At 54.6% G+C, this 25,219-nt stretch overlaps 1 protein-coding gene across 1 annotated transcript; it reads right to left on the reverse strand.

Moving 5' to 3' along the window:
- aars2 (alanyl-tRNA synthetase 2, mitochondrial (putative)) lies at positions 1 to 24,409 on the reverse strand. The gene is made up of 22 exons (XM_079264323.1): positions 24,083 to 24,409; positions 18,952 to 19,140; positions 18,679 to 18,824; positions 18,416 to 18,607; positions 18,158 to 18,302; positions 17,933 to 18,078; positions 17,752 to 17,860; positions 10,260 to 10,298; positions 10,020 to 10,131; positions 6,867 to 6,994; positions 6,579 to 6,717; positions 5,636 to 5,805; positions 5,448 to 5,561; positions 5,214 to 5,354; positions 4,953 to 5,090; positions 4,774 to 4,877; positions 4,402 to 4,510; positions 4,193 to 4,318; positions 4,004 to 4,114; positions 847 to 930; positions 314 to 427; positions 1 to 234 (listed from the first exon to the last, which is right to left on the reverse strand). The coding sequence occupies exons 1-22, from the start codon at positions 24,305 to 24,307 to the stop codon at positions 61 to 63; spliced, it is 2,955 nt and encodes a 984-aa protein (XP_079120449.1). The 5' UTR covers positions 24,308 to 24,409; the 3' UTR covers positions 1 to 60.
- Positions 24,410 to 25,219: the final 810 nt, after the last annotated feature.

Raw genomic sequence — 25,219 nt, forward strand, 5'->3', positions numbered from 1 at the left:
TGCTTTATTTCTTCTAAAACAAAGAAACGTTTTTTATTATAAAAGATGTGGGCGGAGCTTCTAGTGAAATCGCTGCGTTCTCTGGTGGGCGAAGTTCTCCGCCCACCGCAGGGCCTCTGTGATGTCACTGGCAACTCCAGTTCCCTTGGCAACCAGCGCCGAGCCGCCGGCGCTCCCTGCTAGGTGACGGCACACCGCCACCGCCCAATCAGAAGCCGTGAAGGCCGGCGAGTCCTGCGGGAAAATAGCCAATCAGATCAGTACTGCATTGGCTCTGCCCCCTGTGATGTCACTGCGAGGTCAGCGGTGTTACCTTGGGAACCTGACAGGCGCACAGAACCTTCCCAGAGTTCCTCTGGTGAGCCAGAAGCATCACATGACTGCGAGGAGCGGCGGCGCTCAGCTGGTTCACCGTCTTCATCAGAACCTGGCGGGAAGAAAACTGGTCAGAACCGGATCGGACCCGACCGGATCGTTCCAACTCAGGTACATGTGACCTTCCCTCCGCCTTTCCGTCTCGCCAGACAGCGCTCCGCCTTTCCTATAAAACGAGTGACCATCACCTTTAAAGGGGCGGGGCTACCTCCATCAGCTGATCATGAAACTCAACCTGCTTCAGCAGAAATAAGGAACAACGCCCACGTCAGATGTCTGACCAATCACACGCCACTTCAGCTCAGCTGATGCGTTGGGCAGGCTGTACGATGACCCACGGGGACGACATCATGTCCTTTTGTTCCGGTTTGTGATTGGCGTGAAAAGACGGCACAGAACGGAACCTGGCAAGAAGTCTTGACCTGATTGGTCATGTGATGTCACATGGTGAAAGGTTCTGGCTCCACCCACCGACAGCGAGTCCGTCTCCACGGAGTCCACCAGCAGCTCCTTCCTGCCGTTCTTCTCCATCACTGTCTGGGCTCTGTCTGCAGCCTGAGCAAAGCATGATGGGAAAACAGGTGTTGGGATCAGGTGTGGGACCAGGTATCGGACCAGGTGTCGGACAAGGTGTAGGACCAAGTGTGGGACCAGGTGTGGGACCAGGTGTGGGACCAGGTGTGGGACCAGGTGTAGAACCAGGTGTAGGACCAGGTGTGGGACCAGGTGTGGGACCAGGTGTGGGACCAAGTGTGGGACCAGGTGTGGGACCAGGTGTGGGACCAGGTGTAGGACCAGGTGTGGGACCAGGTGTGGGACCAGGTGTGGGACCAAGTGTGGGACCAGGTGTGGGACCAGGTGTGGGACCAGGTGTCGGACAAGGTGTAGGACCAAGTGTGGGACCAGGTGTGGGACCAGGTGTGGGACAGGTGTAGGACCAGGTGTGGGACCAGGTGTGGGACCAGGTGTAGGACCAGGTGTAGGACCAGGTGTAGGACCAGGTGTGGGACCAGGTGTCGGACCAGGTGTAGGACCAAGTGTGGGACCAGGTGTGGGACCAGGTGTGGGACCAGGTGTGGGACCAGGTGTGGGACCAGGTGTCGGACCAGGTGTAGGACCAGGTGTAGGACCAAGTGTGGGACCAGGTGTGGGACCAGGTGTGGGACAGGTGTAGGACCAGGTGTGGGACCAGGTGTGGGACCAGGTGTAGGACCAGGTGTAGGACCAGGTGTGGGACCAGGTGTGGGACCAGGTGTGGGACCAGGTGTGGGACAGGTGTAGGACCAGGTGTGGGACCAGGTGTGGGACCAGGTGTAGGACCAGGTGTAGGACCAGGTGTAGGACCAGGTGTGGGACCAGGTGTGGGACCAGGTGTCGGACAAGGTGTAGGACCAAGTGTGGGACCAGGTGTGGGACCAGGTGTGGGACAGGTGTGGGACCAGGTGTGGGACCAGGTGTGGGACCAGGTGTGGGACCAGGTGTAGGACCAGGTGTAGGACCAAGTGTGGGACCAGGTGTGGGACCAGGTGTGGGACAGGTGTAGGACCAGGTGTGGGACCAGGTGTAGGACCAGGTGTAGGACCAGGTGTAGGACCAGGTGTGGGACCAGGTGTGGGACCGGTGTAGGACCAGGTGTAGGACCAGGTGTGGGACCAGGTGTGGGACCAGGTGTGGGACCAGGTGTGGGACCGGTGTAGGACCAGGTGTAGGACCAGGTGTGGGACCAGGTGTAGGACCAGGTGTGGGACCAGGTGTAGGACCAGGTGTGGGACCAGGTGTAGGACCAGGTGTGGGACCAGGTGTGGGACCGGTGTAGGACCAGGTGTAGGACCAGGTGTGGGACCAGGTGTAGGACCAGGTGTGGGACCAGGTGTGGGACCAGGTGTAGGACCAGGTGTAGGACCAGGTGTGGGACCGGTGTAGGACCAGGTGTAGGACCAGGTGTGGGACCAGGTGTAGGACCAGGTGTGGGACCAGGTGTAGGACCAGGTGTAGGACCAGGTGTGGGACCAGGTGTGGGACCAGGTGTGGGACCAGGTGTGGGACCGGTGTGGGACCGGTGTAGGACCAGGTGTGGGACCAGGTGTGGGACCAGGTGTAGAACCAGGTGTGGGACCAGGTGTGGGACCGGTGTGGGACCAGGTGTAGGACCAGGTGTAGGACCAGGTGTGGGACCAGGTGTAGGACCAGGTGTGGGACCAGGTGTAGGACCGGTGTGGGACCAGGTGTAGGACCAGGTGTAGGACCAGGTGTGGGACCAGGTGTAGGACCAGGTGTGGGACCAGGTGTGGGACCAGGTGTGGGACAGGTGTAGGACCAGGTGTGGGACCAGGTGTGGGACCAGGTGTGGGACCAGGTGTAGGACCAGGTGTAGGACCAGGTGTAGGACCAGGTGTGGGACCGGTGTGGGACCAGGTGTGGGACAAGGTGTGGGACAAGGTGTGGGACAAGGTGTGGGACCAGGTGTGGGACCAGGTGTAGGACCAGGTGTAGGACCAGGTGTAGGACCAGGTGTGGGACCGGTGTAGGACCAGGTGTAGGACCAGGTGTGGGACAAGGTGTGGGACCAAGTGTAGGACAAGGTGTGGGACAAGGTGTGGGACAAGGTGTGGGACCAGGTGTGGGACCAGGTGTGGGACCGGTGTAGGACCAGGTGTGGGACCGGTGTAGGACCAGGTGTAGTACCAGGTGTGGGACAAGGTGTGGGACCAGGTGTGGGACCAGGTGTAGGACCAGGTGTGGGACAAGGTGTGGGACCAGGTGTGGGACCAGGTGTGGGACCGGTGTAGAACCAGGTGTGGGACCAGGTGTGGGACCAGGTGTGGGACCAGGTGTAGGACCAGGTGTGGGACCGGTGTAGGACCAGGTGTGGGACCGGTGTAGAACCAGGTGTGGGACCAGGTGTAGGACCAGGTGTGGGACCAGGTGTGGGACCGGTGTAGGACCAGGTGTGGGACCGGTGTAGAACCAGGTGTGGGACCAGGTGTAGGACCAGGTGTAGGACCAGGTGTGGGACCGGTGTAGAACCAGGTGTGGGACCAGGTGTAGGACCAGGTGTGGGACCAGGTGTGGGACCAGGTGTGGGACCGGTGTAGAACCAGGTGTGGGACCAGGTGTAGGACCAGGTGTAGGACCAGGTGTGGGACCAGGTGTGGGACCAGGTGTGGGACCAGGTGTGGGACCGGTGTAGAACCAGGTGTGGGACCAGGTGTGGGACCAGGTGTGGGACCGGTGTAGAACCAGGTGTGGGACCAGGTGTAGGACCAGGTGTAGGACCAGGTGTGGGACCGGTGTAGAACCAGGTGTGGGACCAGGTGTAGGACCAGGTGTGGGACCAGGTGTGGGACCAGGTGTGGGACCGGTGTAGAACCAGGTGTGGGACCAGGTGTAGGACCAGGTGTAGGACCAGGTGTGGGACCAGGTGTGGGACCAGGTGTGGGACCAGTGTAGAACCAGGTGTGGGACCAGGTGTGGGACCAGGTGTAGGACCAGGTGTAGGACCAGGTGTGGGACCGGTGTAGGACCAGGTGTAGGACCAGGTGTGGGACCAGGTGTGGGACCAGGTGTGGGACCAGGTGTGGGACAAGCGGGGGACAGTTGCGACCCACAGCGACAGGTGTCCGCTCACCTGTCTGGTCTCCAGCTTCCTGATCCGGGTGCTGATGGTCCGGAGCAGGACTTTGAGGCGGTCCTGCAGCTCGCGGCGCTGCCATGCGGGCATGGGGGTGTTGTCCACAGCCTGGGAGACACAGCAGAGGGTCACAGCGCCCTTCTACATCTGCTCGTTGCTGCAAGGCATCATGGGTAACCTGCTCACATCAGACAGGACGCTGGCGTCCTTGCAAAGCCGCCGGGCGGCGTCGAGGCTGGAAGGGGTGGAGCCTGACAGTCTAGCAGACACAGACTCCACCTCCTGAGAGAGAGTCCCGCCCTCTTCCCGAGCCTGCAACAGAGGAAAAGGAGCGGTCCACGTTTGTCTCCTGGTGATGTCAGAGGTTCTGATCATGTGACCGCATGTGGACCAACCCGAGCTGCATCGGACCCGGTCACCGCCACGATGCGACTGATTCCTTTCACCAGCTGTCTCTCCGAGATGATCACCAGGTCCTGGACGGCGCCGGTCTGCAGCAGGTGGCTGGACACAGGACAGAGACCTCCACCTATCAGGGATCAGCTGCTGCCGCCGTGGGCGGGGCTTAAACCGGACCAGAGACTGCAGGGCCGGGGTCCGGGCCGAACCGGACCAGAGACCGCAGGGCCGGGGTCCGGGCCGAACCGGACCAGAGACCGCAGGTCCGGAGGACCGGGGTCCGGAGGACCGGGGTCCGGGCCGAACCGGACCAGAGACCGCAGGGCCGGGGTCCGGGCCGAACCGGACCAGACACACATGAGCCTTACGTTCCACAACAGAGCTCCACAGACGTCTCCCGGTCCGTCTCGCCGTCCAGCAGCTCAGACACCGGGACGTCCAACGACACCACCCGCACAGGGTCCGGATACACCTGCAGAGACAGAACAGTCAGGACGCCTAGAGACGGCATGAACAGGTGGGCAGCAGGTAAGTCCAGGTGTCTCACCTCGTCCACCGTCCTCAGTCCTCGGATCCTCCTGGCGATCTGCAGAGGAACCTCCTGGCTGTCCACCGTCTGATTGGCCGACACGATGGCGTTGGCACACCTCTCTACCTGTTGCAGCTGGGAGACGCTGAGGGAACCCTGGGGGAGAGACACTGATCAGAACCAAGACCTGGACTGGGACCACAACCTGGACTGGGACCTGGACCTGGACCAAGACCTGGATCAGAACCAGAACCTGGACCGGGACCAACTGGTCTCCACCTTGACGCTGAAGTCGAAGCGCAGACGGTCCGACGAGACATGAGATCCTCTCTGGTGGACGGACGGACCGAGGACCGTCCTCAGGGCAAAGTTCAGGATGTGGGTCGCCGTGTGCTTCACCATGCAGGACACCCGATGGAGCTGGGAGAGATGGGGGGAGATGGGGGGACACGGGCTGTAACATCTGTGAAACAGGGCGTGAACGTACTGACTTGGTTCTGGTTCCGGTCCAACCTGGTCCAGGTGCAGCTGGACGTGGTCTCCGGTCTTTAGGGTGTCGGCTGCTGTCACCTGGTGGAGGACGTACCCCCCCACCCGAACCACGGCGTCCACAGGGTGCACGGCATCCTGCAACACAGGACACACCGCGAGTCACCTGGACAGCCACGCCTATGGCGCCCAGCCACGCGTCCCGCTCTGACCTGTGAGCCCTGGGGGGTCAGGTAGCCTCGGTCATGTGACTGCCCCCCCTCCTCGGAGTAGAAGCAGGTCCGGTCCAGAACAACCCCACAGCGCCGGCCTTCAGAGACCTGCTCCACTAGATCCTGTCCATCGTACAGAGCCAGCACCACCGCATGGCATGCTGGGAAAACTGGGGGACGGAGGACTGGGTTACAGGTGGGACGGGTCCAGTAGGGTCACCTGTCCAGGTGGGACGGGTCCAGCAGGGTCACCTGTCCCACCTGGACGGGTCCAGCAGGGTCACCTGACCCACCTGGACGGGTCCAGCAGGGTCACCTGTCCCACCTGGACGGGTCCAGCAGGGTCACCTGTCCAGGTGGGACGGGTCCAGCAGGGTCACCTGTCCCACCTGGACGGGTCCAGCAGGGTCACCTGACCAGGTGGGACGGGTCCAGTAGGGTCACCTGTCCAGGTGGGACGGGTCCAGCAGGGTCACCTGTCCCACCTGGACGGGTCCAGCAGGGTCACCTGTCCAGGTGGGACGGGTCCAGCAGGGTCACCTGTCCCACCTGGACGGGTCCAGCAGGGTCACCTGTCCCACCTGGACGGGTCCAGCAGGGTCACCTGTCCAGGTGGGACGGGTCCAGCAGGGTCACCTGTCCCACCTGGACGGGTCCAGCAGGGTCACCTGACCAGGTGGGACGGGTCCAGCAGGGTCACCTGTCCAGGTGGGACGGGTCCAGCAGGGTCACCTGTCCCACCTGGACGGGTCCAGCAGGGTCACCTGACCAGGTGGGACGGGTCCAGCAGGGTCACCTGTCCCACCTGGACGGGTCCAGCAGGGTCACCTGTCCAGGTGGGACGGGTCCAGCAGGGTCACCTGTCCCACCTGGACGGGTCCAGCAGGGTCACCTGACCAGGTGGGACGGGTCCAGCAGGGTCACCTGTCCAGGTGGGACATACCGTATCGGCCCTTTTCCAGGTGGTACTGGTACTTCAGATGGTCGTCGGTGTGAGAGACGCCGAGACGCTGCAGCTTCGCCAGACTGAGGACGTCCAGCGTCGGCCAGCACCGCGTCCCTGACGGCGTCTCGCTTGCCGCCTGAGAGAAGGGATGACATCATCACTTACCTGGTTACCTCGGTAACCCAGTTCTGATCTGGTCCCGCGGTCAGAACCGGACCTCTGAGCTCGATCTGTGGTCTACATCCAGGAGGACCAGACACCTGGAGTGTTCTACACCTGAGTCACCTTCTGGTTCTGAGTGATGAGGAGGTCCAGTTCCTGACGGTCCACCTGGACCCCCTTCTCCTCCAGCATCAGGTGCACCAGGTCCAAGGGGAAGCCCAGATCCCGGTGCAGAGACCAGACCACAGAGGCTGAAACGGGACCGAAAGGACACAGTGATGTATGATAGCAACGCAGCACGCCACGACGCCAAGCGAGGACCGGCAGGACTGACCCGGGAAGACGCCGTGTCCAGAGTCCTTCTGCAGCGTCCTCTGGATCAGCCGGCTGCCCTGCTGCTAACATGCTGCTAACATGGTCTAACGCGGTCTAACATGGTCTAACATGGTCTAACGCGGTCTAACATGGTCTAACATGGTCTAACGCGGTCTAACATGGTCTAACATGGTCTAACATGGTCTAACGCGGTCTAACATGGTCTAACGCGGTCTAACATGGTCTAACGCGGTCTAACGCGGTCTAACATGGTCTAACGCAGTCTAACATGGTCTAACGCGGTCTAACGCGGTCTAACATGGTCTAACGCGGTCTAACATGGTCTAACATGGTCTAACATGGTCTAACATAGTCTAACGCGGTCTAACGCGGTCTAACATGGTCTAACGCGGTCTAACATGGTCTAACGCGGTCTAACGCGGTCTAACATGGTCTAACATGGTCCAACATAGTCTAACGCGGTCCAACATGGTCTAACATGGTCTAACGCGGTCTAACGCGGTCTAACATGGTCTAACGCGGTCTAACATGGTCTAACGCGGTCTAACGCGGTCTAACATGGTCTAACGCGGTCTAACATGGTCTAACGCGGTCTAACGCGGTCTAACATGGTCTAACGCGGTCTAACATGGTCTAACATGGTCTAACATGGTCTAACGCGGTCTAACATGGTCTAACATGGTCTAACATGGTCTAACGCGGTCTAACATGGTCTAACATGGTCTAACATGGTCTAACGCGGTCTAACATGGTCTAACATGGTCTAACGCGGTCTAACATGGTCTAACATGGTCCAACGCGGTCTAACATGGTCTAACATGGTCTAACATGGTCTAACGCGGTCTAACATGGTCTAACATGGTCTAACATGGTCTAACGCGGTCTAACATGGTCTAACATGGTCTAACGCGGTCTAACGCGGTCTAACATGGTCTAACGCGGTCTAACGCGGTCTAACGCGGTCTAACGCGGTCTAACATGGTCTAACATGGTCTAACGCGGTCTAACATGGTCTAACGCGGTCTAACGCGGTCTAACGCGGTCTAACATGGTCTAACATGGTCTAACGCGGTCTAACATGGTCTAACGCGGTCTAACATGGTCTAACATGGTCTAACGCGGTCTAACATGGTCTAACGCGGTCTAACATGGTCTAACGCGGTCTAACGCGGTCTAACATGGTCTAACGCGGTCTAACATGGTCTAACGCGGTCTAACATGGTCTAACGCGGTCTAACGCGGTCTAACATGGTCTAACGCGGTCTAACATGGTCTAACATGGTCTAACATGGTCTAATGCGGTCTAACGCGGTCTAACATGGTCTAACATGGTCTAACATGGTCTAACATGGTCTAACGCGGTCTAACGCGGTCTAACATGGTCTAACGCGGTCTAACATGGTCTACCGCGGTCTAACATGGTCTAACGCGGTCTAACATGGTCTAACATGGTCTAACGCGGTCTAACATGGTCTAACATGGTCTAACGCGGTCTAACATGGTCTAACATGGTCTAACATGGTCTAACGCGGTCTAACATGGTCTAACATGGTCTAACATGGTCTAACGCGGTCTAACATGGTCTAACGCGGTCTAACATGGTCTAACGCGGTCTAACGCGGTCTAACATGCTGCTAACATGGTCTAACGCGGTCTAACATGGTCTAACATGGTCTAACCCAGTCTAACATGGTCTAACATGGTCTAACGCGGTCTAACATGGTCTAACATGGTCTAACATGGTCTAACACGGTCTAACGCGGTCTAACATGGTCTAACATGGTCTAACGCGGTCTAACATGGTCTAACGCGGTCTAACATGGTCTAACGCGGTCTAACATGGTCTAACATGGTCTAACGCGGTCTAACATGGTCTAACGCGGTCTAACATGGTCTAACGCGGTCTAACGCGGTCTAACATGCTGCTAACATGGTCTAACGCGGTCTAACATGGTCTAACATGGTCTAACCCGGTCTAACATGGTCTAACATGGTCTAACGCGGTCTAACATGGTCTAACACGGTCTAACGCGGTCTAACATGGTCTAACATGGTCTAACATGGTCTAACGCGGTCTAACATGGTCTAACGCGGTCTAACATGGTCTAACATGGTCTAACGCGATCTAACGCGGTCTAACGCGGTCTAACATGGTCTAACATGGTCTAACATGGTCCAACATAGTCTAACGCGGTCCAACATGGTCTAACGCGGTCTAACATGGTCTAACGCGGTCTAACGCGGTCTAACATGCTGCTAACATGGTCTAACGCGGTCTAACATGGTCTAACATGGTCTAACCCGGTCTAACATGGTCTAACATGGTCTAACGCGGTCTAACATGGTCTAACACGGTCTAACGCGGTCTAACATGGTCTAACATGGTCTAACATGGTCTAACGCGGTCTAACATGGTCTAACGCGGTCTAACATGGTCTAACATGGTCTAACGCGATCTAACGCGGTCTAACGCGGTCTAACATGGTCTAACATGGTCTAACATGGTCCAACATAGTCTAACGCGGTCCAACATGGTCTAACATGGTCTAACGCGGTCTAACATGGTCTAACATGGTCTAACATGGTCTAACATGGTCTACCATGGTCTAACGCGGTCTAACATGGTCTAACATGGTCTAACGCGGTCTAACATGGTCTAACATGGTCTAACGCGGTCTAACGCGGTCTAACATGGTCTAACATGGTCCAACATGGTCTAACATGGTCCAACATAGTCTAACGCGGTCCAACATGGTCTAACATGGTCTAACGCGGTCTAACATGGTCTAACATGGTCTAACGCGGTCTAACATGGTCTAACGCGGTCTAACATGGTCTAACATGGTCTAACATGGTCTAACGCGGTCTAACGCGGTCTAACATGGTCTAACATGGTCCAACATGGTCTAACATGGCCAAGCGAGGACCGGCAGGACTGACCCGGGAAGACGCCGTGTCCAGAGTCCTTCTGCAGCGTCCTCTGGATCAGCCGGCTGCCCTGCTGCAGGGACGACAAGAACTGATCCTCGTTCTGGTTGATCACGTCCATGACCTGCAAGAAACCCAAATTTCCACTTCCTGTGACATCACCACTTCCTGTGACATCACCACTGCCTTCGACATCACCACTGCCTTCGACATCACCACTGCCTTCGACATCACCGACAATGGAAGACCCACCCGATCCATCTCCCAGTCAAGCTCTGGGTACACGTCCCCCTGTCGGCAGAGAAAAGGGCAGAAATGATCAGATGTCAGATCTCTGGTGCGGTCTAACATGGTCTAACATGGTCTAACATGGTCCAACATGGTCTAACGCGGTCTAACATGGTCCAACATGGTCTAACGCGGTCCAACATGGTCCAACATAGTCTAACACGGTCAAACATGGTCCAACATGGTCTAACGCGGTCCAACATGGTCTAACGCGGTCTAACGCGGTCTAACATGGTCTAACATGGTCTAACATGGTCCAACATGGTCCAACATGGTCTAACGCGGTCTAACGCGGTCCAACATGGTCTAACGTGGTCTAACGCGGCCCAACATGGTCTAACGCGGTCTAACATGGTCTAACATGGTATAACGCGGTCCAACATGGTCTAACACGGTCCAACATGGTCTAACGCGGTCTAACATGGTCCAACATGGTATAACGCGGTCTAACGCGGTCCAACATGGTCTAACGTGGTCTAACGCGGCCCAACATGGTCTAACGCGGTCTAACATGGTCCAACATGGTATAACGCGGTCCAACATGGTATAACGCGGTCCAACATGGTCTAACACGGTCCAACATGGTCTAACACGGTCCAACATGGTCTAACGCGGTCCAACATGGTCCAACATGGTCTAACGCGGTCTAACGCGGTCTAACGCGGTCCAACATGGTCTAACGCGGTCTAACGCGGTCCAACATGGTCTAACATGGTCTAACATGGTCTAACGCGGTCCAACATGGTCTAACGCGGTCCAACATGGTCTAACGGGGTCTAACATGGTCCAACATGGTCTAACGGGGTCTAACATGGTCCAACATGGTATAACGCGGTCCAACATGGTCTAACGCGGTCCAACATGGTCTAACGCGGTCCAACATGGTCTAACGCGGTCCAACATGGTCCAACATGGTATAACATGGTATAACGCGGTCCAACATGGTCTAACGCGGTCCAACATGGTCTAACGCGGTCCAACATGGTCCAACATGGTCTAACGCGGTCTAACGCGATCCAACATGGTCTAACGCGGTCCAACATGGTCTAACGGGGTCTAACATGGTCCAACATAGTCTAACGCGGTCCAACATGGTCCAACATAGTCTAACGAGGTCCAACATGGTCTAACGCGGTCTAACATGGTCCAACGCGGTCTAACATGGTCCAACGCGGTCTAACATGGTCCAACACGGTCTAACGCGCTCTAACATGGTCCATCATAGTCTAACGCGGTCTAAGATGGTCCAACAGAGTCAAACGTGAACTAACATGGTCTAACGCAGTCTAACATGGTCTAACATGGTCTAACGCGGTCTAACATGGTCTAACGCGGTCCAACATGGTCTAACACGGTCTAACATGGTCCAACATAGTCTAACGAGGTCCAACATGGTCTAACGCGGTCTAACATGGTCCAACGCGGTCTAACATGGTCCAACATGGTCTAACACGGTCTAACATGGTCCAACATAGTCTAACACGGTCTAACATGGTCCAACATAGTCTAACACGGTCTAACATGGTCCAACATAGTCTAACACGGTCTAACATGGTCCAACATAGTCTAACACGGTCTAACACGGTCCAACATGGTCCAACATGGTCCAACATGGTCTAACGCGGTCCAACATGGTCTAACGCGGTCCAACATGGTCTAACGCGGTCCAACATGGTCTAACGCGGTCGAACATGGTCCAACATGGTCTAACGCGGTCTAACATGGTCCAACATGGTCTAACATGGTCTAACGCGGTCCAACATGGTCCAACATGGTCTAACGCGGTCTTACATGGTCCAACAGAGTCTAACGTGGACTAACATGGTCTAACGCGGTCTAACATGGTCTAACGTGGTCTAACGTGGTCTAACGCGGTCTAAAGGGGTCTGACGTGGTCTAACATGGTCTAACGCGGTCTAACATGGTCTAACGCGGTCTAACATGGTCTAACATGGTCTACCATGGTCTAACGCGGTCTACCATGGTCTAACGCGGTCTAACATGGTCTAACGCGGTCTAACATGGTCTAACGCGGTCTAACGCGGTACAACATGGTCTAACGCGGTCTAACACGGTCCAACATGGTCTAACGCGGTCTAACATGGTCTAACGCGGTCTAACATGGTCTAACGCGGTCCAACATGGTCTAACGCGGTCCAACATGGTCTAACGCGGTCTAACATGGTTTAACATGGTCTAACATGGTTTAACATGGTCCAACATGGTCCAACATGGTCTAACGCGGTCCAACATGGTCTAACGCGGTCCAACATGGTCTAACGCGGTCTAACGCGGTCTAACATGGTCTAACGCGGTCTAACATGGTCTAACATGGTCTAACATGGTCCAACATGGTCCAACATGGTCTAACGCGGTCTAACATGGTCTAACATGGTCTAACGCGGTCCAACATGGTCTAACGCGGTCTAACGCGGTCTAACGCGGCCCAACATGGTCTAACGCGGTCTAACATGGTCCAACATGGCATAACGCGGTCCAACATGGTCTAACGCGGTCCAACATGGTCTAACGCGGTCCAACATGGTCTAACGCGGTCGAACATGGTCCAACATGGTCTAACGCGGTCCAACATGGTCTAACATGGTCTAACGCGGTCCAACATGGTCCAACATGGTCTAACGGGGTCTAACATGGTCCAACATGGTCTAACGCGGTCCAACATGGTCTAACGCAGTCTAACATGGTCCAACGCAGTCTAACGCGGTCCAACATGGTCTAACGCGGTCTAACCCGGTCCAACATGGTCTAACATGGTCTAACGCGGTCCAACATGGTCCAACATGGTCTAACGCGGTCCAACATGGTCTAACATGGTCCAACATGGTCCAACATGGTCCAACATGGTCCAACGCGGTCCAACGTGGTCTAACGTGGTCTAACACGGTCTAACATGGTCTAACGCGGTCCAACATGGTCCAACATGGTCTAACGCGGTCCAACATGGTCTAACGCGGTCCAACATGGTCCAACATGGTCCAACATGGTCTAACGCAGTCCAACATGGTCCAACATGGTCTAACGCAGTCTAACGCGGTCCAACATGGTCTAACATGGTCTAACGCGGTCCAACATGGTCCAACATGGTCTAACGCGGTCCAACATGGTCTAACATGGTCCAACATGGTCTAACGCGGTCTAACATGGTCTAACATGGTCTAACGCGGTCCAACATGGTCTAACGCGGTCTAACATGGTCTAACGCGGTCTAGCATGGTCCAACATAGTCTAACGCAGTCTAACATGGTCCAACATAGTCTAACGCGGTCCAACGTGGTCTAACGTGGTCTAACATGGTCTAACGCGGTCCAACATGGTCTAACGCGGTCTAACATGGTCCAACGCGGTCTAACATGGTCCAACGCGGTCTAACATGGTCCAACACGGTCTAACGCGGTCTAACATGGTCTAACATGGTCTAACATGGTCTAACGCGGTCTAACATGGTCTAACGCGGTCTAACATGGTCCAACATGGTCTAACGCGGTCCAACATGGTCCAACATAGTCTAACACGGTCAAACATGGTCCAACATGGTCTAACGCGGTCCAACATGGTCTAACGCGGTCTAACGCGGTCTAACATGGTCTAACATGGTCTAACATGGTCCAACATGGTCCAACATGGTCTAACGCGGTCTAACGCGGTCCAACATGGTCTAACGTGGTCTAACGCGGCCCAACATGGTCTAACGCGGTCTAACATGGTCTAACATGGTATAACGCGGTCCAACATGGTCTAACACGGTCCAACATGGTCTAACGCGGTCTAACATGGTCCAACATGGTATAACGCGGTCTAACGCGGTCCAACATGGTCTAACGTGGTCTAACGCGGCCCAACATGGTCTAACGCGGTCTAACATGGTCCAACATGGTATAACGCGGTCCAACATGGTATAACGCGGTCCAACATGGTCTAACACGGTCCAACATGGTCTAACACGGTCCAACATGGTCTAACGCGGTCCAACATGGTCCAACATGGTCTAACGCGGTCTAACGCGGTCTAACGCGGTCTAACGCGGTCCAACATGGTCTAACGCGGTCTAACGCGGTCCAACATGGTCTAACATGGTCTAACATGGTCTAACGCGGTCCAACATGGTCTAACGCGGTCCAACATGGTCTAACGGGGTCTAACATGGTCCAACATGGTCTAACGGGGTCTAACATGGTCCAACATGGTATAACGCGGTCCAACATGGTCTAACGCGGTCCAACATGGTCTAACGCGGTCCAACATGGTCTAACGCGGTCCAACATGGTCCAACATGGTATAACATGGTATAACGCGGTCCAACATGGTCTAACGCGGTCCAACATGGTCTAACGCGGTCCAACATGGTCCAACATGGTCTAACGCGGTCTAACGCGATCCAACATGGTCTAACGCGGTCCAACATGGTCTAACGGGGTCTAACATGGTCCAACATAGTCTAACGCGGTCCAACATGGTCCAACATAGTCTAACGAGGTCCAACATGGTCTAACGCGGTCTAACATGGTCCAACGCGGTCTAACATGGTCCAACGCGGTCTAACATGGTCCAACACGGTCTAACGCGCTCTAACATGGTCCATCATAGTCTAACGCGGTCTAAGATGGTCCAACAGAGTCAAACGTGAACTAACATGGTCTAACGCAGTCTAACATGGTCTAACATGGTCTAACGCGGTCTAACATGGTCTAACGCGGTCCAACATGGTCTAACACGGTCTAACATGGTCCAACATAGTCTAACGAGGTCCAACATGGTCTAACGCGGTCTAACATGGTCCAACGCGGTCTAACATGGTCCAACATGGTCTAACACGGTCTAACATGGTCCAACATAGTCTAACACGGTCTAACATGGTCCAACATAGTCTAACACGGTCTAACATGGTCCAACATAGTCTAACACGGTCTAACATGGTCCAACATAGTCTAACACGGTCTAACACGGTCCAACATGGTCCAACATGGTCCAACATGGTCTAACGCGGTCCAACATGGTCTAACGCGGTCCAACATGGTCTAACGCGGTCCAACATGGTCTAACGCGGTCGAACATGGTCCAACATGGTCTAACGCGGTCTAACATGGTCCAACATGGTCTAACATGGTCTAACGCGGTCCAACATGGTCCAACATGGTCTAACGCGGTCTTACATGGTCCAACAGAGTCTAACGTGGACTAACATGGTCTAACGCGGTCTAACATGGTCTAACGTGGTCTAACGTGGTCTAACGCGGTCTAAAGGGGTCTGACGTGGTCTAACATGGTCTAACGCGGTCTAACATGGTCTAACGCGGTCTAACATGGTCTAACATGGTCTACCATGGTCTAACGCGGTCTACCATGGTCTAACGCGGTCTAACATGGTCTAACGCGGTCTAACATGGTCTAACGCGGTCTAACGCGGTACAACATGGTCTAACGCGGTCTAACACGGTCCAACATGGTCTAACGCGGTCTAACATGGTCTAACGCGGTCTAACATGGTCTAACGCGGTCCAACATGGTCTAACGCGGTCCAACATGGTCTAACGCGGTCTAACATGGTTTAACATGGTCTAACATGGTTTAACATGGTCCAACATGGTCCAACATGGTCTAACGCGGTCCAACATGGTCTAACGCGGTCCAACATGGTCTAACGCGGTCTAACGCGGTCTAACATGGTCTAACGCGGTCTAACATGGTCTAACATGGTCTAACATGGTCCAACATGGTCCAACATGGTCTAACGCGGTCTAACATGGTCTAACATGGTCTAACGCGGTCCAACATGGTCTAACGCGGTCTAACGCGGTCTAACGCGGCCCAACATGGTCTAACGCGGTCTAACATGGTCCAACATGGCATAACGCGGTCCAACATGGTCTAACGCGGTCCAACATGGTCTAACGCGGTCCAACATGGTCTAACGCGGTCGAACATGGTCCAACATGGTCTAATGCGGTCCAACATGGTCTAACATGGTCTAACGCGGTCCAACATGGTCCAACATGGTCTAACGGGGTCTAACATGGTCCAACATGGTCTAACGCGGTCCAACATGGTCTAACGCAGTCTAACATGGTCCAACGCAGTCTAACGCGGTCCAACATGGTCTAACGCGGTCTAACCCGGTCCAACATGGTCTAACATGGTCTAACGCGGTCCAACATGGTCCAACATGGTCTAACGCGGTCCAACATGGTCTAACATGGTCCAACATGGTCCAACATGGTCCAACATGGTCCAACGCGGTCCAACGTGGTCTAACGTGGTCTAACACGGTCTAACATGGTCTAACGCGGTCCAACATGGTCCAACATGGTCTAACGCGGTCCAACATGGTCTAACGCGGTCCAACATGGTCCAACATGGTCCAACATGGTCTAACGCAGTCCAACATGGTCCAACATGGTCTAACGCAGTCTAACGCGGTCCAACATGGTCTAACATGGTCTAACGCGGTCCAACATGGTCCAACATGGTCTAACGCGGTCCAACATGGTCTAACATGGTCCAACATGGTCTAACGCGGTCTAACATGGTCTAACATGGTCTAACGCGGTCCAACATGGTCTAACGCGGTCTAACATGGTCTAACGCGGTCTAGCATGGTCCAACATAGTCTAACGCAGTCTAACATGGTCCAACATAGTCTAACGCGGTCCAACGTGGTCTAACGTGGTCTAACATGGTCTAACGCGGTCCAACATGGTCTAACGCGGTCTAACATGGTCTAACGCGGTCTAACATGGTCCAACGCGGTCTAACATGGTCCAACACGGTCTAACGCGGTCTAACATAGTCTAACGTGGTCTAACTTGGTCTGACGCGGTTTAACATGGTCTAACGGGGTCTAATATGGTCAAACGTGGTCTAAAGGGGTGTAACTTGGTCTGACGTGGTCTAAAGGGGTCTAACATGGTCAAACGTGGTCTAAAGGGGTCTAACTTGGTCTGACGTGGTCTAAAGGGGTCTAACATGGTCTTAAGTGGTTGGAAGTGGTGTAACGTGGTGTAACGTGGTCTAACGGGGTCTAACTTGGACTAACGTGGCATAACACGGTCTAACGTGGTCTAACGCGGTCTAAAGGGGTCTAACTTGGACTAACGTGGTCTGAGGCGGTCTAAAGGGGTCTAAAGCGGTCTAACGGGGTGTAAAGGGGTCTAACAGGGTCTAACGGGGTCTAACATGGTCTAAAGGGGTCTAACGCGTTCTAACGTGTCTAACTTCCTGGATAAATGCTGCATCATGTTGGTCTAACATGCCCAGGACCGTCCTCTCTACCCCAACAGGTCCAGGCAGATGGCCGTTCTGCCTGAGCCTGGTCCTCCATGAACCGGGTCTTCGTGACCCCGTTCCCGACGGAGGACTAGAGGAATAGACTTGGTCTGGTGTTCTTGGACCAGTGAACCGTGTCTTCCTGTCCAGATGGATGATAAAACATGTATTTTACCAGAATCTGTGCAACGGTAGGAACCAGGCTCGCCAGCGCTCCCTGGGGAGCATGCAGGACTTGGATGCAGAATCGAACCGCCCGCCGCAGAACCCTCCGCAGGACCAACCTGACACGTGGAGAAACAGATGGGATGATTGATGCCATCCCAGCACTGGAGGCTGGTTGGACGGCGACTCACTCGGCGCCAGACATTCCCGGATGGACTCCATCAGCGATGCACACCGATAAAGTCCGGATGTGATCCGCCACAACTCTGTAGGCCAGGTCCAGCTGTCCCCCATCTGCCACTGCAGTCCCACCGCTGTATGGCCTCACCCCCGACCTCTGAGAACACAGCATACTCTGCCATGGTGACGACAGACATGTCATCACGACAGACACATCACCGTGACGATAAGGTTACCTGGTGGATGGCGTCCAGAAGCGGTGAGAACAGGTCCGTGTCATAGTTGGACCGCCGACCCTGCAGGACGCTGACCAGCCGCTCCAGTCCCATCCCAGTGTCCACACTGAACCGGGGCAACAGCCTCAGACTTTGGTCCGCCTCCCTGAAACACATCCAGAACTGAACCACAGGACCCAAACCTGATCCCAGGAGCTGGTCGGATCTGGTCTAAACTGGTCCGATCCAGTGTGAAGTGGTCCCTGAGAGTGCACAGACCTGTTGTACTGGATGAAGACCAGGTTCCAGATCTCCACCACATCCTGGTTGTCAGCATTGACCAGGTCCGCGGCGTGTCGGCCCCCCACATGGTCGAAGTGGATCTCTGTGCAGGGGCCACAGGGTCCCGTGTCCCCCATCTCCCAGAAGTTGTCCTTAAGTCCAAACGGCAGGACACGGGCAGGTGGGACCCTGAAGGGGACAGCAAGGTGAGCTGAACCAGAACAGAACCAGAAACCAGAACCAGACAGCTGTAGACCTACCCTATGTCCAACCAGATGTGTCTCGTTTCCTCATCAGCAGGTAACCGTGACGACGCGTCACCACCAAAGTAGGACACGTAGAGTCTGTCTGCAGGTATCCCATAATGCTCGGTGAGGAGGCTCCACGCCATCTGACAGGCCTCCTCCTGAACACACACACACTAACTGAGGCCCCGCCCCATCTCACACGCCTCCTCCTGAACATACATGGAACACAGACTCCGCCCCTTGGCAACATGAAATGATACAGCCCCCCCCACCCACCCCCCATACCTTAAAATAGTCTCCAAAGGACCAGTTCCCAAGCATCTCGAAGAAGGTGTGGTGGTGTCCGTCCCGGCCCACGTCCTCCAGGTCGTTGTGTTTGCCGCCGGCTCGGACGCACTTCTGACTGTTGACCACACGGCGGTACGATGCCATCTCACTGCGGGGGTCCACCGTGCCCAGAAAGATCGGCTTGAACTGAGACCAGAACATGGACCATAAGCTGGGTCCATATCAGTTGGTCCACCAGACAAAGAAGCTGTCTTTAGACCACGTTAGACGTGTCTAAAGGGTCTAACGGAGTCTTATGTGGTCTAAAGGGTCTAACAGTGTCTGAAGGGTTAAAGGGGTCTGAAAGGTCTACCAGGGTCTGAAGGGTCTACCAGGGTCTCTGTTCCGAGGAAAAATCAGCGTAAACTGCCTTTATGAGCCCCTATACTTTCGGCGATAACAGAATCGCAAACAGAATGGCAGAACTTCCACTAAAAGTGAAATACAATTTTTGACGCGGAACATGGCGGAAGTTGAATTCAATTTGACGCCGCCGCTGCTATCATGTGGAGGAGGAACATCTGGGCAATCTGATTGGCACAACAAGCCCCTCCCACTGACCGAGCCCCTCCCTCTTCAAAACAACGTTAGCAAGGCAAAGTGGCTGCCTGTCCCTTGTCGGGAATAACCCCTCGGTACAGAGCCGAGCCGTTACGTGTTCGGTGAACGGATGTTTTCCAGTCAAATACAGCAGAGTCCAAAAGCCGCGCTAGCAAGACCCGGTCCCGGCAGACCCGGTCCTGTGTAAGACCCGGTCCCGGCAGACCTGGTCCTGGGCAAACCCGGTCCCGGCAGACAACATTACTGATTAAAGTAATCTGACAGAAGAAAAGAGTTTCTGGAAGATTTTGTGGCCGTGTGCAGAGGCAACATCTCGTGAGAAAACTACTTTAGCTCTGCAAACGGGGAGGAGCCCTGCCTTCGCCAGACTGCACCTCCCCCAGCGTTCCAGCATCCAGTGTGGGAGAAAGCACTCCGTTGTCGTGGATGCGACCACTGCTGCAAGAAACAGCAGTGTCCTGAACAGCGTCGCTGGTAAGAGACCGCTGGTACAAGGTTCTGACGGACCCAACGTCACTCCTCGGGTGAAATATTATCTGGTGCAACTGTTTCTGTTCAGGCTTTGATGACTTCTATAGCTACACGTAAACCAGACACCTGAATGCCGCTGTTTACAGAGGATGATTCAAGATTGAATCAGAATAAAAAAACAACTCATCCCAAGGGGGGGGGTCTGGCCGCCATGCACATGCCATGAGATTAGAATGCATCAAATCAAACTTAATTTCTTCAGCCCTTTTCATGCGGCGAGCAACAGGAAGCGCTTTACAAGATAAAACCATCTCATACGAATTAAAACAATCCGTGGACAACAAGACATTTAAAAACAAAGACGCAAGCTCCATCCACACACACACACACACACACACACACACGGACAGCAACGCCCCTCCCCCCACCCCAATAACACTGTTCCCTGAATACTGTCTCTTTAACTGAACGCAGGTTAACAAAACAAATAAAACATTAAGTGATACAAATTCTGACATTGTGCTGATGTGAGGAAACGATATCGGGATCCATCTACACCAGTCGGTCCCCGCTTGGTCATAGGGGCCGTCGCCACAGCAACCGCACAACTCCAAGGCTGCCAAGGGCCCACCCCGCAGTGGTAAAGCTGCAGTGCAGGATCCCGCTCCACCCAAACAGTAGCAGTCGCCAGGGCAACAGCCCCAGACCAAACAGGCAGGGCCCCCACCGTGCAGGATCCCCATAAGGAAAACACTGGAGTTAAAACTTCCTTTGTTCCTCGTCGGACCTCGCACTTCTCTGGCCCTCGTCGGAACTCGTACTTCTCTGGCCCTCGTCGGAACTCGTACTTCTCTGGCCCTCGTCGGAACTCGTACTTCTCTGGCCCTCGTCGGAACTCGTACTTCTCTGGCCCTCGTCGGAACTCACACTTCTCTGTTCCTCATTGGAACTCGTACTTCTCTGGCCCTCGTCGGAACTCGGTCTTCTCTGGCCCTCGTCGGAACTCGGTCTTCTCTGGTACTCGTCGGAACTCGGTCTTCTCTGGTACTCGTCGGAACTCGGTCTTCTCTGGTACTCGTCGGAACTCGGTCTTCTCTGTTCCTCGTTGGAACTTGTACTTCCTTTGTTCCTCGTCGGAACTCGCACTTCTCTATTCCTCGTTGGAACTCGCACTTCTCTATTCCTCGTTGGAACTCGCACTTCTTTGGTCCTCGTCGGAACTCGTACTTCACTGGTCCTCGTCGGAACACGCACTTCTCTGGTCCTCGTCGGAACTCGGTCTTCTCTGGTACTCGTCGGAACTCGGTCTTCTCTGTTCCTCGTTGGAACTTGTACTTCCTTTGTTCCTCGTCGGAACTTGTACTTCCTTTGTTCCTCGTCGGAACTCGCACTTCTTTGGTCCTCGTACTTCTCTGGTACTCGTCGGAACTCACTTCACTGGTCCTCGTCGGAACACGCACTTCTCTGGTCCTCGTCGGAACTCGGTCTTCTCTGGTACTCGTCGGAACTCGGTCTTCTCTGTTCCTCGTTGGAACTTGTACTTCCTTTGTTCCTCGTCGGAACTCGCACTTCTTTGGTCCTCGTACTTCTCTGGTACTCGTCGGAACTCACTTCACTGGTCCTCGTCGGAACACGCACTTCTCTGGTACTCGTCGGAACTCACTTCACTGGTCATCGTCGGAACATGCACTTCTCTGGTACTCGTCGGAACTCGTACTTCTCTGGCCCTCGCCGGAACTCGTACTTCTCTGGCCCTCGCCGGAACTCGTACTTCTCTGGCCCTCGCCGGAACTCGTACTTCTCTGGCCCTCGCCGGAACTCGTACTTCTCTGGCCCTCGCCGGAACTCGTACTTCTCTGGCCCTCGCCGGAACTCGTACTTCTCTGGCCCTCGCCGGAACTCGTACTTCTCTGGCCCTCGCCGGAACTCGTACTTCTCTGGCCCTCGCCGGAACTCGTACTTCTCTGGCCCTCGCCGGAACTCGTACTTCTCTGGCCCTCGCCGGAACTCGTACTTCTCTGGCCCTCGCCGGAACTCGTACTTCTCTGGCCCTCGCCGGAACTCGTACTTCTCTGGTACTCGTCGGAACTCGTACTTCTCTGGTACTCGTCGGAACTCGTACTTCTCTGGTACTCGTCGGAACTCGTACTTCTCTGGTACTCGTCGGAACTCGGTCTTCTCTGTTCCTCGTTGGAACTTGTACTTCCTTTGTTCCTCGTCGGAACTCGCACTTCTCTATTCCTCGTTGGAACTCGCACTTCTTTGGTCCTCGTCGGAACTCGTACTTCACTGGTCCTCGTCGGAACACGCACTTCACTGGTCCTCGTCGGAACTCGCACTTCACTGGTCCTCGTCGGAACATGCACTTCTCTGGTCCTCGTCGGAACTCGGTCTTCTATGGCCCTCGTCGGAACTCGTACTTCTCTGGCCCTCGTCGGAACTCGTACTTCTCTGCTCCTCCTCGGAACTTGCACTTCTCTGGTACTCGTCGGAACTCGGTCTTCTCTGTTCCTCGTTGGAACTTGTACTTCCTTTGTTCCTCGTCGGAACTCGCACTTCTCTGTTCTTCGTTGGAACTCGCACTTCGTTGGTCCTCGTACTTCTCTGGTACTCGTCGGAACTCACTTCACTGGTCCTCGTCGGAACATGCACTTCTCTGGTACTCGTCGGAACTCGCACTTCACTGGTCCTCGTCAGATCACGCACTTCACTGGTCCTCGTCGGAACACGCACTTCACTGGTCCTCGTCAGATCACGCACTTCACTGGTCCTTGTCGGAACACGCACTTCACTGGTCCTCGTCAGATCACGCACTTCACTGGTCCTTGTCGGAACACGCACTTCACTGGTCCTCGTCAGATCACGCACTTCACTGGTCCTTGTCGGAACACGCACTTCACTGGTCCTCGTCGGAACTCCCACTTCTCTGGTCCTCGTCGGAACTTCCACTTCTCTGGTACTCGTCGGAACTCGTACTTCTCTGGTATTCGTCGGAACACGCACTTCTCTGGCCCTCGTCGGAACACGCACTTCTCTGGTCCTCGTCGGAACTTCCACTTCTCTGGTACTCGTCGGAACTCGGTCTTCTCTGGTCCTCGTCGGAACTCGGTCTTCTCTGGTCCTCGTCGGAACTCGTACTTCTCTGGTCCTCATCGGAACCACTGAGTTCTGCAGAGTTCTGGAAACGGACTGACTGGGAGGACTGGAGAGCAGGGGTTCAAGTCATCTGTCCTACTGGAGAAACAAGTGCCTCCTACAGAAGACTCTGGCGATGATCCAAGGACATAAAAGTCCTGTTTTCGTGACGTTTCTGATGTGTGGAATAAGGCCCGGCTCAGACTCCAGCAGAACCCCCAGATTTCTCACTGGGGGGATTAAAACGTATAAAAGCATCTCTCTCCACTACGTTCTGCACATGTTAATCATAGAAGTGTAAATATCGTCTTTTCCATGTTTTTACTGATGTTTTTATTTACATGTTGACAAATTTATAATCTAATCCAGATCATGTTAGAACAGCTGTACAATCAATACTATCAATAATTTAATCAATAAATTAAAGAAAAGCAGCTGCTGGTTCTGGTTCCGCTAAAGGGTTCCGGATCTGGTGCTAGTTCTGCTAAAGGGTTCTGGTGCTAGTTCTGCTAAAGGGTTCTGGTGCTAGTTCTGCTAAAGGGTTCTGGTTCTGGTGCTGGTTCTGCTAAAGGGTTCCGGATCTGGTGCTAGTTCTGCTAAAGGGTTCTGGTTCTGGTGCTGGTTCTGCTAAAAGGTTCTGGTTCTGCTAAAGGGTTCTGGTTCTGCTGCTGGTTCTGCGAAAGGGTTCTGGTTCTGTTAAAAGGTTCTGCTGCTGGTTCTGCGAAAGGATTCTGGTTCTGTTAAAAGGTTCTGGTGCTAGTTCTGCTAAAGGGTTCTGGTTCTGTTACAAGGTTCTGGTTCTGCATAATTTAAACTAAAAAGGATGTTTTAGCTGTTAAATGGACCCAGAACCAACAAAGTAACTTCATGCAGGTTCTGTCCAACATCTGGACCGGAACCAGGCTGACACCGGAACACTGACCTGGTTCATGCCAGCGTTCACGAACAGCAAGCTGGGATCTCCTCTGGGCCGAACCGGGGACGACGGAACCAGCAGGTGTCCATGCTTGTCCCGGAAGAAGTCCAAGAATGTCCTCCGAACCGAACCGGCGGGAAGCTGCGGAGGGAAGCCGCTGAATGAGCGACTAGAGACGGCAATGAGGAGCCGAGTCGGCCCGCTGAGCCTCCGGACTAGCAGTCTGAACATTCTGGTCACAGCCGGAAGAACCAGAACCGAACCTACAACATCCGAAGCTGATCCGAACTCTCACCAACGACAGGTCAATATTCGCGCATGCGCACTGCGACATATATCTTCTTCTGGTGAGAACTGGTGATTGGTGAACACAGCGCCCCCTGCTGGCGAGGTGTGTGTGTGTGTGTGTGTGTGTGTGTGTGTGTGTGTGTGTGTGTGTGTGTGTGTGTGTGTGTGTGTGTGTGTGTGTGTGCGTGTGCGTGCGTGCGTGCGTGTGTGTGTGTCTACATATTATGGGTGAAACTCAATGAGAAAATTAATTCATTCCAGACTTTGTAATTATTTAATCTCATCACATTTTAATCGTAAAACAAAGTTTAATATTTTATCATCACCAGGAAACGGCACATTTTCCAGGTAAAGCGTGTGTATTGGCGTTGACCAGAAGTGTTAACATCCCCAGAAGCCTTTCTTTTAAAGACGGTGGAGAGTTTCCATCCCGGGGCTTTGTTCGCAGCAAAACTGTCCACAAGACTGAAGTCTCACAAACGCGTTTTTTTTTTTTTATGCAGAGTCCACCCCTGAGTCCACCAGCTCTGCTTCCTCATCGGAAGACGTGTTGGTAGGATTGAGGAGGTCTTCGAAGTATTCCCTCCACCGACCCACAACGTCCCGAGTTGAGGTCAGCAGCTCCCCACCTCCACTGTACACAGTGTTGACGGAGCACTGCTTCCCCCTCCTGAGCCGCCGGATAGTGGACCAGAATCTCCTCGAAGCCGTCCGGAAGTCTTTCTCCATGGCCTCGCCGAACTCCTCCCATGCCCGAGTTTTTGCCTCGGCAACAGCCGAAGCCGCATGCCGCTTAGCCCGCCGGTACCCATCAGCTGCCTCCAGAGTCCCACAGGCCAAGAAGGCCCGATAGGA

The sequence above is a fragment of the Telmatherina bonti genome, assembly GCF_933228915.1.
Source record: "Telmatherina bonti genome assembly, chromosome: 3".
In the NCBI taxonomy this organism is placed as follows: domain Eukaryota; kingdom Metazoa; phylum Chordata; class Actinopteri; order Atheriniformes; family Telmatherinidae; genus Telmatherina; species Telmatherina bonti.

Bases quoted from the DNA above. Each gene is read 5' to 3' on its own strand.
- aars2 (XM_079264323.1), bottom strand. From the start codon at position 24,307: ATGTTCAGACTGCTAGTCCGGAGGCTCAGCGGGCCGACTCGGCTCCTC. The intron at 19,141-24,082 runs GTCAGTGTTCCG...TTCTGGTCTCAG, and splicing joins TGAACGCTGGCATGAACCAG to TTCAAGCCGATCTTTCTGGG. The intron at 5,806-6,578 runs GTATGTCCCACC...TCCGTCCCCCAG, and splicing joins CCTGGAAAAGGGCCGATACG to TTTTCCCAGCATGCCATGCG.